We start from the raw sequence: 16,974 nt of genomic DNA, 5'->3' as shown, positions 1-16,974 counted from the left end.
TATAGTATCAACTTTTATGTATTACATAATATGCAGCAATAAGATTTAACCTCCGATTTCAAACAACCAAGGTATCTTACCCCTTATCTTCTAAATTTAATTGAAATATGTGCTGTATTGTCATTCAGAGCTGACTGGCTAGTTTGTGTTTAAAAGAAAAAAGGAGAAATATGAAAAAGAGGAATTGCTACTTAAGGTGGGTGTCACTACTGCTAATAATTTGGTTCTGTTCTTTTCAACTGAAACATTAACTAGCATAGCAGTCTTTTGACTAATGGATGGGCAAGCAAGTATCAGAAAATTACTTCAGCTTTCTCAGTTAAGAGCACTTTGACTATCCTTGGGAACAATGAAACTCCAATTGACACAAAAGCAAAACCAGTATTTAAAAATAAATAAATTGTAGCAATCTTTCCATTTTTAGCTCTTAAAATTTTTAAAAATTTCTAGCTTTTGTAATGGATTTGGTAGATGAATGAAGTGATAAAAGACTTTGACCTAATGGCATTAACAGATGCTGTTGCTGTATTAAGAAAGCATAATGATTTTTAAAAGTTATTGAATAGCATATTTTTCTTACCTGTAAGATCTCCAAGAGGTACATGCGCCGCTCATCATTAGCTTTGTGGTAAGCCTACAGTTAAAATAAGGGACATAGGCTAGCATTAAGCAAAATATTTTAAAAGTTGCATCATACAGGAAGAAACAAATATACAGCAGAGCTTCTTTCTAGTGAAATATTTTGTGGAACTATACTATTGTGTGTTCCACACACACTGTCTGTCAGACAACATAATGGGCTTTTATAGATTAGAGGCATACAGTGATTACAAACCTTTGCTTCTTGTTCCAGTCTAAGTTCATAGTCTTTTAGCTGGTTCTGGAGACTTTTCTTCTCTTCTTCTAGTTGTTTAAGAACCTCCTTTAAGGAACCCTGTGGTTATAGTAAATAAAACAACGTTTTACAAGTATTTCCATACCATATGAAGATATCATCACCATAGTCCTTATTCTCCAAGCATTATGATATTTGTCATTCTATTTGCTTCTTGTACACTTTTTGCTTACATGGTTCCAGCTGGCACAATGCAAAGACAAAAGCAATTAACTATATGCTACAATTATCAGTTATGCACTACACATTTCCACTGTGTTAAAATGACACAGATATGGTTTTCCACACTGCTGCTCCTTGATAGGTTGTTATCCTGAGCTGCATTAGGCCAAGTACTGACAGCAGGTCGAGGCAGGGGATCTTTCTCCTCTACTCAGCACTGGTGAGGCCACACCTGGAGTGCTGTGTTCAGTTCTGGGCTGCCAAACACTATAAAATGTAATTTCAAAAACAGACACATGAACATTTTAAATGGTAAAACTTCAAAGAAGTTCTGGAAACCCACTTTAGCCAGGACTGGTTGTAAGTTACCTCCCACCCCTACTTTCAAGGCAGTAATTGAAGAACTAGCTGAGACCTTATATATCTGAAGTCTTTAGCTGCTGCACAATACAAATCAAGAAGGGAGAAACGCCAGCCTATGAACTCAGCTAAATCACTAAGGGCTGGATTTGCCTTTCCTGAATTCTGTGGGAAGCAAGCAGAAGGAAGCCTCGCTGAAACAGATTGAATTCTCAATGCTCATGGTTGTATGATCAGCTTAGTGCTTAATAGAGTAAAACACAAAAGCAAAAGCTCACAGAAAACAGAGCTTAAAGCATACAGTAACAAAGACTTGTAGCAGAGTTCTTGGAGCACAGAAAAGCCTCAATACAAAGCAAGGACCAGTGAGAGCTCAAGAGAACCAGAAGGAGCCTCCCAGCTATGCAGCACTCCCCCAGAAGGAGAAATTGCCAACCAAACCCCAGGATGAACCAGTAAGATAAATTCTGAAAAAGCTTTTTAGAAATGGTTTAACTGAATATTGAAATTTTTTTTAAGTTAGATTTATTACAGGTTCTTCTACTAAGCCTTGAATAGCTGGACAATGTATTCCTGAAAAGGAGTCATAAGCTGACTAAAGGATTTAACCTGAATTTAAGATCCTTAGTTTTCAATAAGTCGTCCATGTCAAACCACTCTGAGCAAGCTGGTAAGCTAAAAGACATACTGAGATTTTAAATGAATACTTTCTTTATGTAACGGAATTTTGCAGGGCTTAGCAAGATTCACTCTCAGAGCAATGATACATTAAGTCTTGTGTCCAGCAGTGACCAAAGCCCAGAGTTTCACAAAGGGAACACCAATTCTCCAGTTCTTCTTTTTTTCATACAATTTCCTTTTCATTCGACTGAAGTTACACATTTGGCTTAACAATTGCCAGAAAATGAAATTATACAGAATGATACTGCAGCTGAATTTTTAAGGCCACCCACGTAAGTTGCTCTCATTCTGGATTGTTCCTTGCCCTGCTACCAGTGGCAAGAGGTGACAATTTCTATCAATCATTTCACAACAGACAAGGTGACAAATCCATGACATCATCAACTTGCTTTCATCAGAGCCAGCTCATACAGACCATTGATCCTTATGGCAATTTTCTTCAGCTCTAATCCTCTAACTTTTCTCCATGAGTTAGAATAGAAGCAACATATCTGTCAGTTGTGTAGAAAAAACCCCAACAACACAAGAAGCCTTTGCAATCCATTCTACTTGACATTTTAAATCAAATGAAGTTTTGTTTAGAAAATAAACTCCCTTCCCTCCAACACTAGGAGCTGACATTCATCAGCTGCTTTAGCTGAATCTTTTAACATATCATTTTAAACCCATCAAGAGCAAAAAGCAATACTACATCTTTAGTTTTACTGTAACAGAATTTGATTTTAACTTGATACCAATAAACTCACTAGTCATATATTACTGAACAAACGATGCCTAAAAATTATTTAGCATAGCACATTTCTACATACAGTATGCCCTCGATATATATACACCAAATGCTGTAACTGCTTCAGTACAGGTGAAGAAAGGCTCCCTGTACTTGCCTACATGCCAAGTGCCCCCTCGTGGTTAGCATCATCTTCATATTCCAAACCAGACTGAGAGCTGAACCACACGAATGCAGAGCGTCCTGTTCCCACCAGACACTGGCAATGGTCAGGGTAAAGAAATCAGCCTGGAGACTTGTTGGAAAGTTCAGGCTCCTTCAGTGTAAGAGGTGTGAGACACTGCTACCCTAAATCCTTATGTCAATGGTCTCCACAGCATTGCTCATACAGGTTATCTGCTGACTCGGGCAGTAGGAAGTTAAAATGGAGACTTCCATTGCCATGGTTCAGATTGGCAGAACAAGTTGCTCCTGACTCTGAAACATTTCACTTAGTACCTCTACTGACAGGCCTGAAAAAGTCTGGAGATCCCTTCCTTACACATTTTCCCTGGAAGATATCCCAGGGTCCCAGTCAGTTGCTGAGGAATTCTTGAGAACAGCCAGCTAAAAATGTCACTTGACTGCAAGATTCTTCCCTGATTGTTTTCTTTGAAATACAAAGTGTATTCTGTCTCTGGGAATACCACAAAGTGATTTGAGTAAAATAGTCTGCTGGTTTGTGCAAGGCCACCAGGAGGAACAACTAATGCCAACATGACAAGGAAAGGAAAAAATGCAAATCACGAAGGTCTCTTGGAGGCATCCAAAATACTTGTCTGAGGTCAGATGAAAGGAGTAGGAAGAGGAAGTCTGTGAGAAGGCAGGATATATCTTAGGGCAGTCAGACCAGACTACAGAACTTTCTCCAAAATGGTTCCAAGTTTCACGAAAACATAGGATAGCAGATTTCTTATTCCCATAGAGCTACTGGTGACTTACTCCAGCACGAGCAACAAGGTTCCTTTAACACTGACTTGCTAGGACAATTGTCGTTTCCTATGCCATTATAAAGTGCTGATGTTCCCTATAGGCAGTTATCAACACCTACTGAAATAGTGTCTTTGTTGCGTGTTTTCACGCAATGCAAGATTCCCCTCCTGTCATGTCGCTAACGCCTCCTCCAGTGTGCCACTGCCACACATTCTGCTTACAGTTTAAAACTGACAGCAAAAACCCTGAGGTGGTTGTGTGAGGGTCTCAGTTCTGCGTCACTGTGCTCTCAGAAAGGCAGCTCTGCAAAGCAATTATTTGGCCCTTAATGTCAGAATTTTTTCAGCTATGGTGCTGGACATTCCTGAAAATGGTGATTTATCACAGAAACCTTGGTTCCTTGGCTAATCTTAACTAGAGCGTTGCTAAGGCAATGCTATCAGGAGTGTGCTCTTCTGAACCAATTTTGCAGTATGCTTTTCAGTATTTGCATACTAAAGCTGCTATCTAGGGATTCTTTCTTGCAGAAATGGTGAGAGAGAAAGGAATAATTTTCTTTCTGCTTATATGGGAAATTATGCTCAGCAGAGACCATGTATTTCACCAAAACTCATTTAATGAAAAAATGTGAACAAATGAATGCAGCATGTTTAAGAGAGGCAAGTAAAATTCACATCATGTTATACTTTAGAGAGAAGGCATTCGTTCTGTAATTATTTCTGAAGTACTATATGACATTTCTATTATTCATTGGGACATAAAGGAAATTACTGACTAAACAGTTTTCACTGTTGGAACTCCCTTTTGCTTGTCACTGTTTAGGTTATTTTTGATCTGCCTTCAGTACACAAAAATGATTTTCAAAACCCTGCCTGTAAAAATTTGTGTGTTCAAGGTATTGGTTCTGCAATTACTGTCATGTGACATCTACAGGATTTTTTTGAAAGAAAAAAAAAGCATTATCTCAAGTCAGTATAAGGACTTCAGAATGATAACTGTATATTTAAATGGTTTAGGCGTGTTTTTAATAGCAAGGAATCATTCATCAGTATGATTCTAATTCTGAAGTAAAAATAGTCCAAGCCACCTGCAACAATTATTGCAATTTATCAACACAGAAAATCCTCTGTGCTTCCTTGTTCATCACTCCAGAAATTGCACTTGTATTCTTCTCTTTCATTCAGGTTTTTATAGCTTGCTGACTGCCAGGGTCTCTGATGACTAATTTTTTTTTATTTTCCCTGTAGTGCTTGATATCAAGAAAATATTTTATGCTATCTACCTCTAAATGGGATGAATTACTCTACAGACATGTTTTTCTCCTTCTGTTCACTATGGTAGGACCTTAAATGACCAGCTGAGTAAGATAAATCTCTTTAGTATCTTTGAGATATCTCCTCTGTTAAATACAGCTGAAATTGCTTAGGAAGTTAAGAATTATTAGAGGCCTTTCTAATAACTCTAACTGCACAATTCTAACCTCCTTGGGAACACAGGTTTAAAAGACTTGCAAATACTGTTTAATTTTCTAAATATGTTGCTCAAAACAAAATCTACTGTCTACTGTTGCTGTATTATAGAAATTTTACCAACTTACTGGAAGAATCACTTTGCTATCTCTCCACAGAGCTTCATATGCAACTGCAAGTTGAAAGCTGAATATCATAGTGTACTTTTGATTTAACACACACACGCACAATTTTATATATACCCACTCTCAGCATTTTTACTTTGAGCAAATGTAGATTGATGACTGGCTGCAAAGCTCTTTGCTTTTCTACACCCACTCACCACATCTGCTCTTTATTCTCATCTGTGGAGAAGCTAAAAATTCCCCCCTACTCCCATGAACAACTCACAAAACCATAAAAAGGATTTGGATAAACCTGTACGCTTAAACACCACAAAATGATCTCTGTATTTTTTTTTACCAATGTTTTGTATCTCCTAAAATTTAAAAGAAAAAAAAAGCAGCTCCACATTCTCCAAGAGTATCTGTAAATATACAATGACTTTTCTGATAGCTTCAGTGAAATAAAACCAGCAAAGCGCACAAAATGCATCTATTTTCTTCCCCTCTTTCCATCTCCTGAAAATTAAAACAAGGAAAACTGAAACATTTCACTAAGTCCCTATGCACTTTTTTCCCCCTCTGGCTAGCAAACAGAAGAATGTATTCACTGTAAGCTGGAAGGCTGAAGGAAGGACTTAAAACTGCAGAAGAAAAAACCATGGCATGGCACATGGGCTCCAGTCTTCCCCAGGTGTCACTGAGGAAGTCTAGGACTATCCAAACTGTCTTCTAGACTCCTTCTGGCAGTATGAATCTTCCAGTTGTGCTGTCATTCTTTCCTTTACGGGAACAGTAATCAAACCTCTCAGAACAATATCTCATAGGTGAGGAGGCAAGACAGTATTCAGTAGGTATTAGAAATGTACTGGATTGGTGCAGCCCAGCTGCTGGTGAAGGAGATTATCTCACTGGTAATGACTCTTCAAGTGCTTGGCAAGGTGTAATTGGATTGGTAAGTAAGAGTACTAGCAATTGGATGGAAATAAACACTTCTTATACTGTAAGCATGCATGCCAGTCTGTGCTTTACAGGCTGACAGGAATAACATTGTCTGAAGCAGACTCTACTGTAAATTTTGTAGACCAATGTTCTGTCTTCAAGACTTTTCTTCAAACATAATCCCAGTTGTATTTTCAAAGCAACTCCATGAAACAGGAAAGTGGCATGGGAAAGATTTTGTTCTTTTTTTAATTAGCTGTTTAAAAAAAAAAATAGTCCTGCCAACCTAGAAAACACCATGGTCTTTAGGACAGTACTAAAACTGGCAAGAATATTTACTATCTGAAAGCCATGGATCAGATCAGAAAGAGCAGTTACTTATTCACACTCTGCTTACAACAGATAATCATTCCCACTAACAGGGCATGCAGCCTTCTCTAGGGTCAGTAAACTCCCATTAATCTTCATAATCTGAAGCACAAAAAAGTCAGATGGAAACACTTCTGTAAGCATAAGCAACTGGAATAAAACTTGTCAGAGCCCTGCCTCATAACGTTCATTATTCCTGCTTATGCTACAAGGCATTAGAACATCTTTATCTACCTTCCCTATTTCTATAAGTGGGTAAGAAGAAGAAAAGGTGTCAAAGTAAAAGATTTCAGCAGATAACAGACTAAGGAAAAAGCAGTCCTGAATCTAAAATTGTTTTCACTTCATTTACCACTTTAGAAGACTAAATGGTCAAAATATTTACTGGTTTTTTCTTGCCATTTTCTCCTCAAGATCGCAGAAAAATGTTTTATGCTTTGCTGAAATACAGGTCATGAAATACGAGCATCTTAAGGAATAAAATCTAAAAAATGGAAAGATACTTCCTTTAGTGTTGCAAAAATTTACTCTACAATGAGGAATTTTCCTGTAACTCATTATACAAAACGTTACTGCAACTATTCATCTATATTATCACAGTTAATACAAAACTGGGAGTAGTGACTCATACACCAGAAGATTGTCTTGCCATTCAGAGGGGCCTCAACAGGCTGGAGAAATAGGCAGAGAGGAATCACATGAAGTCCAGTTCATCAGGCGGAAATGCAAAGTCCTGCCCCTGAGGAGAAATAACCCCTGGCACCAGTATATGCTGGGGGCCTACTGGCTGGGAAGCAGCTTGGCAGAGAACGACCTTCGGGTCCTGGTGGACAACAAGATGGCCACACGCCAGCAATGTGCTCTTGCTGCAAAGAAGGCCAATGGCCACCCGGGCTCCATTAGGAAGAACGCTGCCAGCAGGTCGAGGGAGGTGATCCGTCCCTTCTCCTTAGCACTGGTGAGACATATCTGAAGTGCTGGGTCCAGTTCTGGACTCCCCGGCACAAGAAGGACAGGAACTTCCTGGAGCAAGTCCAGCACGGGGCTATGAAGATGATGAAGGGACTGGAGCATCTGACAGATGAGGAGAGGATGAGAGAGTTGGGACTGCTCAGCCTGGAGAAGGGAAGGCCCAGAGGGACCTTATCAATGTGTATAAACACGTGATGGGAGGGAATGGGGAAGAGGACGCCAGGCTCTTCTCAGTGGTGCCCAGTGACAGGACAAGAGGCAACGGGCACAAACTGTAACAGATGAAATTCCATCTGAACACAAGAAAGCACTTTTTTTACTGTGAGAGTGGTCAAACAGTAAATGAAGCCATGATTTTGTGATCAAGGTTCAACATTTTTCCATTTATTCACAGAACTAGTCCAGCTACTCCGTCTCAGATGCCTTACTTCAGGTTCAATCACACAACCTTCACTCAGTTAAAAATTTCACTACATGATTCCTCCCAATATTCCGGTCTTACGTACCTCCTACTTAATGACTTTACTCTATACTTTACAAATTTGTAAGCAACTGCATATCTGAAACAATAAAAAAGTAAGCAGGACTGATTGCTTTGGTTTCTAGACCAGGCTGCTGCTATTTCTTGTCATGAAAAAACAAATATTATACAAGTTCTTCAACTACACTGTGATTTGTTGTTAACCAACTAAATGCCATAGTACTCACCACAGGCATTTGATCAAAGGTGCGAACAATGGACAATTTATCTACAAATAAACAGAACATTTGACCCATTGATATAATTTTAACATATAATCACTAATTCTATTGAAAAACAGTTATGAATACCCACTTCTTCCTGCTGGATTTCCACGAATAAGCTCCATCTTGTCTTGAAGAATATTAATTTGCCTTTCCAGCTGTTTGTTCAATTCTACTTGTGTCTCATATCTGGTTTTCCATTCACTACCTTTAAAACAAATACAGGGTTACTGTATTTCCCAGATTATTTCATGCCATTTCAACTAAAAGTTAGCATTTTTTCAAACTGTTCCCACTTTTTTCTGGAGACTGAGAAAGTCTCCAATTAGTAATCCTCATAATGAGGATCTTTGCATACAAAAGAGCTTGGAAATATAAATCAAGGGAATTTTTCACTGGGCTTACTGTGGCCAGAATATTAACCAACTCTATGAATTCATGTTATTCATAGTTTCATTAATAATTAACAAAAAAGCTAACATGGCAGCATATAGCATTCCTTAATTTCACATTTGCAACATCATACCTATAAGTCACGTTTGAAAAGGGATAACTTAAACTTCTAAATAAAAATTTGTATCTCTGTAGGGCCTACCCAAAAGAATTCATTTTCTGTGTTTCCTAACCAATTAGCAAGACCCTGTTGTATTTCACTTACCTTCATCTTCAACACTGCTAAGTCTTTTTTCCAGTTCTGCTACAGTGTTTCTCAGTTCAAACACTGAGGTTTCAAGCATTTGCCTGTGGTATTTAGAGAATAAATCGGCTATTACATTAATCCTATTATTAAAATTAAAAAGAATAAAATGAATATATTTTCAGATGAAGTATCTACTGGTCTTTCCTATGTAATTATGTCATCTTGCCCATGTTTTTTTTAATGTATTTTTCTCTATGGATACTACAGTACAGCCTTAAAAACAATAGAACTATTTCTACTTTGTGAATAAAATTACTTCCATAAAAAAAACAAGACCAGCATTTCCTAAAATTTAATAACTGTCTAGCAGATCATCAGAATTAAACAAATGTAGAGAAGACACTGGCCTTAATTCTTCATCTAAAAGAAGATGACCAAGGAATACGTTTTTTTGAAACAAAAATATGTCTGAGAGATGTGCTATTTGAAATTCTGAATTAATTTTTCATTTTGACCCACTCCTCAATGATTAAGAGTCATTTTCTAAATTGTACCCATAACAAAACCAATCAAAGCATGCCATGTATTATGACTATCAGAAAAGAAAGCCAGTGATTAAAGTAACTGAGTGCTACATAAAAAATACAGGAGCTAAAGCCACCATTTTTTTCCGTACCTTAAACTTAATCTTGTGGCAAAATGTATTTTTGCCCATTGATTACTTCTGTATACTGGTTGGGCAGCCAGACAACTGACAAGTACCATGGAAACTGAGTTTTTTCTGCCTTGGAAGGTATGACCAGGAGCAGAAGCTAGCAGAGGACTTTGATGAGAGCACAACCCACCTGCATGCATGAGACAACGTGCTGAATGACTCTCATCCTTCTAAGTGGTAAGATGGTAGTTTAGTGTGCTGCAATGAATCATATGATCTCGATCACGCCAGGAGGAAATTACTCCTAACTAAATTACTGACCATACTTATGCCAACAGCCTGGTTCTTTTTGGAGATGTCTATGGAGATCTCAGGAAGTCAGCCCACACCAGCATAGGTGCAAGCAAAACACAACGCACCACAACGCAAGAGCAGTTTGTGGGTTTGTCCTTTAAAGTTAAGTTTAGAAGGCCAAGAGTTCAAAAAACAACCAATGGTTCCTGGATGCCTGTATTTTTCAGTGCCCAAATTGAGATATTTCAAAAGAACTGAGAACACAACTCCGCAAATAAGGCCCTTTAGAAAATGCTTTACAATACCAATATGATTATAGAAGTCTTTCAAATCTTAGCCTAACTCATTAAAACATGCAAGTGAGAAAATCATTGTGCTGTCCTATTTTTTGGTGTGGTTTTATTATTTTTTTTAAGGGGAGCTTCCATGTCAACATGGATCTTCTCTTTCTGAACATGTTCATAGTAAGAAATGCTCTTCAAGAAATAGTTAATTAGCCTATAAGAAATTAAAGCCCTGATGATAGAGGTGATGACTGATAAATAGTATCACCTGTTGCACTCCTCATGCTCACATTCAGTTGGTGACATTTCTTTTCCACAGCTTGAAACATCAGATTTCAACTGAAAGCTGCAGAAGCAAATCAACCAATCTGAAGAAACAGAAGAGGTATGCCTAGAATAAGGAGGGCTGAAGAGCTGAAATAGCAAAGAAATGTAAAGAAGAGTAATTAAACGTAATGCAAGTACATTTTCAGTGCAAGAAACACACTGGAGCACAGTAAGACAGACATCTCGAATGGCAGAGGAGAGCTGGGTCTTCCAGTCCCTCCTTGCTCCATTGCTCTTTTTGTCCCTACCAACGTTAGAGAGGAGGGACCTAAGGAAAGAAATAATGAAAATATTAGATACAAGAAAACCAAAGGAAATCTGATTGCTGCTGCCTGTTTGTTCCCACTCCGAATGAAAGAGGCAGATGGCTAGGAAGAAGAAAGACAAAGTCTTACTACATTGCTGGTATCATTCCAATAAAAATAGATAAGGTTTCTGTAAAGCAGATTTCTATCAACCTCCCAGTGCCTGGAAAAGAGGAAATTATGACAACAGTGAGTGCTAAAATGGGATTTTTGGAAAACACTGAAAATTAGACACAAAGCTGTAACTAGAGCTGAGCTGTATCAAAATGAAGTTGTTTTACCTTTTCAAAGAAATCTTAATGAAGTGCTTAGATGGATGCAGAGGGATAACACAGGAAGAATGAGTTCTTTAAATCCAATGTTTTCAGTTTTTAATTTCTGTTACTATTCCAAGACTATATGCAACATTTCTTACATAAGATTTTATTATTCTTTCTACATCATTAGCAAAACTTCCAGCCAACTTCTAATTATATTTTGTCCTGATGCAAATGTGTACAGAAATGATGAATTGTCAGGTGTCAAGACTGTAATTGCTACACCAACAGAAAGTCTTATTTTCATTTGGCAACTGAAACCAGTTTTTAAAGAAATCTAATTATTATTAAACATTTAATACTCCAATAGCACCCAGAAAGTAGTCAGGGTGGAACCTCTCTATTTCAGTCAGTGTATATGCAGTAAATTACAGTCCCTGCCCTGACAGAGAAGGTATTGTAGAAATCAATCACTTTGATCAACCTGGTAAATACTTCAGCTTTTTAATGTATTGAGTATTTTCCATTTCTGCAGTTATTTCTAACTGTGATAGGAAGTGATGGTCAGGCATGTATCTGTTACTGTGAATTTAATGCAGCTGTGTATAGCTGCCTGCCCAAAGACTTGGTCTGTACTTAGAGGGACTGTGGTGTAACTTTACCTGCAACCTCACATGTGTTAAACATAATTAGACATATTCAAGGCCTATGAATCTTTCCCATGTCAATCGACAATTTATAGTCATCACAGAAGAAAGCCTGTAAATCCTGGAAGCTCACATTTAAGTCGTCAGGGGAACTTAACTACATCCTTGCATCCTAAGCATAACAAGAAAGCTCTTGTGAAGAAAAGGAGAAAAAAGCACAGTTCAGATAAGAATGCTGTGATTGAAATGACAAAAGAAAAAATTGCTAAGTTTCTTTTTAAGACAGTTTACGGGTGTTATTTTACTTGAAAGTGACAGCCACTTAGGATGAAAGCCATTTTCCTGCACGTTTTGCTACCTAGATCTGGGTATCTGGTACATGTATCAGGCAAAAGGCTGCCTGAAGCCATTTTCTATAGTGGAGAGGGAAACCAGTGAAACGTTACAGGAGAAGCTCAAGGCAAAACGCCACTTCTAGGGCATCAGCTCTACAACATGGCAGAACTTCACTGATTCCTGTAGAAGACAAAATATATAGATGCCTTCAGAACCTACGAACAAACGAGAAACAATACTGCGCAGTGCAAAAGGCAGCAGCACAGGGAAGAGCATACACAGCGTTGAAAGCTACAGACTTCAGACACTTGCAGTCAGCAGTATGCTGGGAAAATGCTGCAGCTTTCCTTGCCAGGAAAGCCACAGAAGCTGAAATCTCACAAGCTGAATTAACACACAACTCCATCAACATTAGTAAGTAGCTGACATGCATAAATATATGGCTTTAAGACCTCTTTGTCTATTAAGAATTATACTGCAGTATTATATGCCTTCTCTCACACTCTCTCTCTCTCAGAAACATTTGCCATGACATTTCCCAGTCAAAACCTGTGCTGAACCTTGATTACAGTAATTGAGAGTCAGATTTAAGCTGACTTTCATTAAAGCCTTTGAAAGATTTCACAGCACTACATCCACAATCATTGAGAATCAGCAGGTACTTTCGGTACAGACCCCTTACGGACATGGATGATTCAATTTACTCTTTGAAGTAAAAATCTCTTTTTCATGAGTGTTAAATGAGAGTGGTAGGTGGGCTGTTAGCAAACTGCCTAAATGGCACAATAATCAAATAAGCCAGTAAAAAGACAACAAAGATGAGATGGCTGTGAAGGAATGCAGACCATCTATCTGCAAGCCAGTCATCCTCAGCTTGCTTTATACCCAATGGAGAGAAACAGGCACCTCCTAGGGTGTGAGTCATCTAAAACAGCCAGCCACAGTAGGTCAGATGAATCACACCTTCAAAGAGCCTTTCTGTATTCGCTGACTATACATGCCACTGGTTTAGATGCAGATGTCTAACAAGCCTGGTCATTAACAGTTAGGTTGAATAAATAACTTCTGTGAAATAGGCAATAATGATATGGTCTATTTGTACACACAAGATACACACAGGAAACAGGTGCAGAATCCACCTGGAGCTGCAAGTCTACTGTCATGCCATCAAAAACCTTTTTTTCAAGGTTTTTATTAAATATATATTTTCCTTTCATCGGCAAGTAAGTCAACACTTCACAATCTGTGCTGGGCTTTCGGCCCAGCTTTGCAGAAGATTCTCAGGTATATTAGCAAGAACTTCTGGATTCTTTGTGCACCTTGTTTCTATTAATTAAAAAAAACAAACCCACAACAAAACCAGAGCAGTGAAACAAAGCCAATACCATTCTGCTTTTTACCTGAATACCTACAGTATCAGGATTGTGTGTCAGGTAAAAGAATTGGTGTATGCAAAGGATAATTGATATATTACACTGACATGCTACTTTTCAGGAGACTTAGTAAGGACATTTGCTTACACGTTGGTGCAAGTACGTCCAAGCTCCTTTGTGCGCCATTTTGAACATACAAGCTGCCTAACCATTTTGACTTTGTTAATATTGGCTTCCCCCCTTTCTGTTAGTGAATAAACATTTAATGAAGTCTATAACTGCAGGACTAGTTTGAAGAGAATCTGCAGCCCAGACACGGAAAGAAACATTGTCCAGGGAAAACATCAGTATGGAACAGAATGTTTGAAAATGGTATGGAAATGTAAATATTAAGAGTCTGACTTAAGGGAGCAGCGCAGGAGCTTCTGACATTTTCTAACTTTTAATTTATTAACATTCAAAAGGCAATCATGTTCTTTAACACAAGGAAAAATGTGTAACTTCCTAAGCAAACTGGGAAAAAAAACCAACCTAGAATCCCACCACTGCATGAGCATCAACAATCAATCAGAGCACTGAAACGCTGCTAAGCAAGGGGACTAACTGATTGCACTAACAGGTCCTCATCTTCTCTGCAAAATGCACTAGAGAGATACCGTTACCTTCCCTGTAGGTTTCAGGGATACTTACTGATAGTAGAGAAAGAGTGAAACCCAGCTTTCCAGTTTTATTCGACATTGTGGAACGATGCGTGTTTAAAGAGCACCTTGTTGTCCATTTGATTCTTCTTCCCCCAAACAGGCACGCACCCACGTAAGGTCTTTTCTGTTCTTACCCCATTGTGGTTTCCAGTCCCAGTGTACTGGTTTGGGCTTGGGTAAAGTTCATTTTCTTCACAGTAGTTCATACGGAGCTGTTCTGGATTTGTGCTGAAAACAGTGTTGATAACACAGGGACGTTTTTGTTACTGCTGAGCAGTGCTTACCCAGAGCCAAGGGCTTTTCTGCTTCTCCCCCCACCCCACCAGCGAGGAGGCTGGGGGGGGACAAGGAGTTGGGGGGGGACACAGCCGGGACAGCTGACCCCGACTGACCCGAGGGATATTCCAGACCACGTCGTCTTCAGCAATAATAGCGAGGGGTGTGGAGTTTGCCAGGGCTGCCCTGCTTGGGGATGGACACTGGTCAGCTGGTGGTGAGCAACTGGGTCTTTCTGCATCGCTTGCTTTTCTTCGGTTTGTTTCTGTTTCCTCTATTTTACTTATTAAACCGCCTTACCTCAACCCACAAATTTTCTTACATTTACCCTTCCAATTCTTCCCCCCATCCCACTGGGAGGGGAGGCAGCAAGCAGCTCTGTGGTGTTTAGCTGCCTACTGCGGTTAAACCACGACACCCAGTCCTATTTTCCTTGCCGGTTCAGCACCAGCCCCATTTCTGGCTGAAATTATCCAACTTCTTCAGGCTCCTCATGCCAGTCCCAGCCCTTTGGCCAGCAGTTCCTATCGCCCACCATGCCCTACGCCCCACGTCCACTCGCGGCTCCCAGCCGCGCTCCCAGCACAGCCCCACCGAGCTGTGGGACCTTCTGGGAGACTCACGGCCTCCCCGTCCAGTCAGCCGGAGCGCCCGCCGACTGCGGCGGCCGCCATTTTGCGGCGGGGAGGCGGCAGCAGCCCCCGTCAGGGCAGCCCGGCGCGGCTCCCCGCAGCCGCTGCGGTCCCCGGCCGCAGCCCCCCCCCGCCATCTCCCGCCGGCCACTCACTTCCTCCGCCTCTCCCGCCCCAGCTCCAGCGCCAGGCGGTCGGGCTCTGCCCCCCGCCGCTCGCCGCCTTCCCTCATGCCGCCGCCGGCCCCCGCCCCGCCCGCAAGCCCCGGCGTCCCCGGCGGCTGGGCGGGATAATGGCCGCCGAGCGCCCGGCGGAGGCCTGAGGGAGCGGGGCGGGCGGTGGTCCTCGCCCCGGTCCTGTCAGCCCTCGGGGCGGGAGACCGCGGTCTCGGCAGCCGGGAAAGCGGAGGGAGAGGGGGGAGACGTGGTCGGGCGCGAACGCCAGTCGTTTGGTGGCGTTTTTCTTCCCTCTGTCCGGGGAAATGCCCAGCATGCGGCTCAGGCAGCGCCAGAAATTAATGGGAAATAACGCTGCACAGGTCTGGGCCCAATGAAAGGGTTTTGGCCGTGCGGGGTGAACTGTTGGTGTGTGAAGCTTTTCATGACCTGGGAAACACAAATGTGCAGGGTTTGGGGGTTTTCTTTTAAACACTTCTTTTGGATGGAAAGTGGCACGGTTTTAAAGAAATGCTTTGACCCGCACGTGAAGGGAGGCAGAGCATGGCGGGGCCCCGTCTTGAAAGAGTGCCTAGCCTGTATTTTGGCACCCTTGATAATTGCGACCTGTGCTGTGTGTAAACTAGTTTGCAAGAATCCAACTTGAGACAGGACAGAAGAGCTTAGAATAATCAGTCTTAATCATCACTGATCAAGTCAATGGAGTCAATTAGCCAATATATACTGGCTAGTATTTTAGTTATCTTACAATGGTCCGGATTCATGCTTAAAAATGTTTGATGTTGCAGTTTTCCAACAAGGCGTTTCAGATTGGTTCATGGCTTTCTCAAGGTAAAGCTTTTAAGGGGTGGACTGAATTAATCTAACAGCCTAATGCTGCCAAGAGGGGCATCTCCTCCATCAGGGTCTCCCTGTTGACTTCTCCGGCTGCTCCAGTGCCAGCTCTGACATTAGTGTCCCATGAGCCAGTCCAGCTCCTCAAACCTAGAAAACTTACTTCAAGGAAAATGTTCAATGTTTGCAGTTTCTGCTGGTTGGTGAGCTGAAACGGCTCACCAGCTGCTCAGAAAAGCACCAGAGGTGATGCAAGGGACAGGGTGAAACTGGGAGCGATCAGTGTGCTCTTAGATCAGCTCGCCATTTCATGGGACCTAGTGCTCAGTAGGGGAGCTATAGAATCACAGAACGGTTTGGGTTAGAAGGCACCGTAAGGATCATCTAGTTCCAACCGCCCTGCCATGGGCAGGGACACCTTCCACTAGACCAGGTTGCTTTAGTCCTAAGGTGGTAGTGCAACACTAGAATGAGCAATCTAACACCTTACTGATACTGGAACAGCAGGGTCACTGATCCTGCAGGGTCTAGTGTCTGGGGGTAGAACAGTAGGATGGAGAGCAAGAAGTTTGCTTCTTATGATCAGTCATTTTAATTTCACTTGTCCAATATATATTAGAGCAGGAGGTGCTTTTTGACAGTCTCAAGTTATAACTGATGCTGTCATCTAATCAGTGAATTACCACTTGAGGTGTGGATTGAATTCAAAATTGTCTGAAATACTTTAATCAAGAAACAAATTTAGAAGAGTGCTGCACTGTAACTGCATTTAAATTTAGCTGCTCATTTTGCCTTCTGGATTTACTGAATGCTACCTTTTTAAGATACATGTTGAAAATTCCA

General features: G+C 40.7%; 1 protein-coding gene across 7 annotated transcripts in view; it reads right to left on the bottom strand.

Annotated features, from left to right (window-relative positions):
* The window catches only part of CCDC169 (coiled-coil domain containing 169), a 91,777-nt gene extending 76,299 nt beyond the window's left edge, over positions 1-15,478 (bottom strand). For 6 of the 7 annotated variants that reach the window (XR_011328933.1, XR_011328934.1, XM_069807996.1 and 3 more), the window contains exons 1-6: positions 15,277-15,407; positions 9,053-9,135; positions 8,486-8,602; positions 8,359-8,399; positions 836-934; positions 581-634 (exon numbers count right to left, since the gene is read on the bottom strand). Coding sequence is in view for 5 of the 7 variants with exons in the window: in XM_069807996.1 (XP_069664097.1) it covers positions 581-634; positions 836-934; positions 8,359-8,399; positions 8,486-8,602; positions 9,053-9,135; positions 15,277-15,353 (471 nt within the window). In the remaining 2 variants the exon portion in view is untranslated. The other variant, XM_069807997.1, reaches the window with a different exon arrangement.
* Positions 15,479-16,974: the final 1,496 nt, after the last annotated feature.

Source organism: Haliaeetus albicilla, chromosome 20 (assembly GCF_947461875.1).
Source record: "Haliaeetus albicilla chromosome 20, bHalAlb1.1, whole genome shotgun sequence".
NCBI lineage: Eukaryota > Metazoa > Chordata > Aves > Accipitriformes > Accipitridae > Haliaeetus > Haliaeetus albicilla.
Note: the sequence above shows the minus strand (reverse complement) of the source record. Positions and strands in the feature narration are given on the sequence as shown.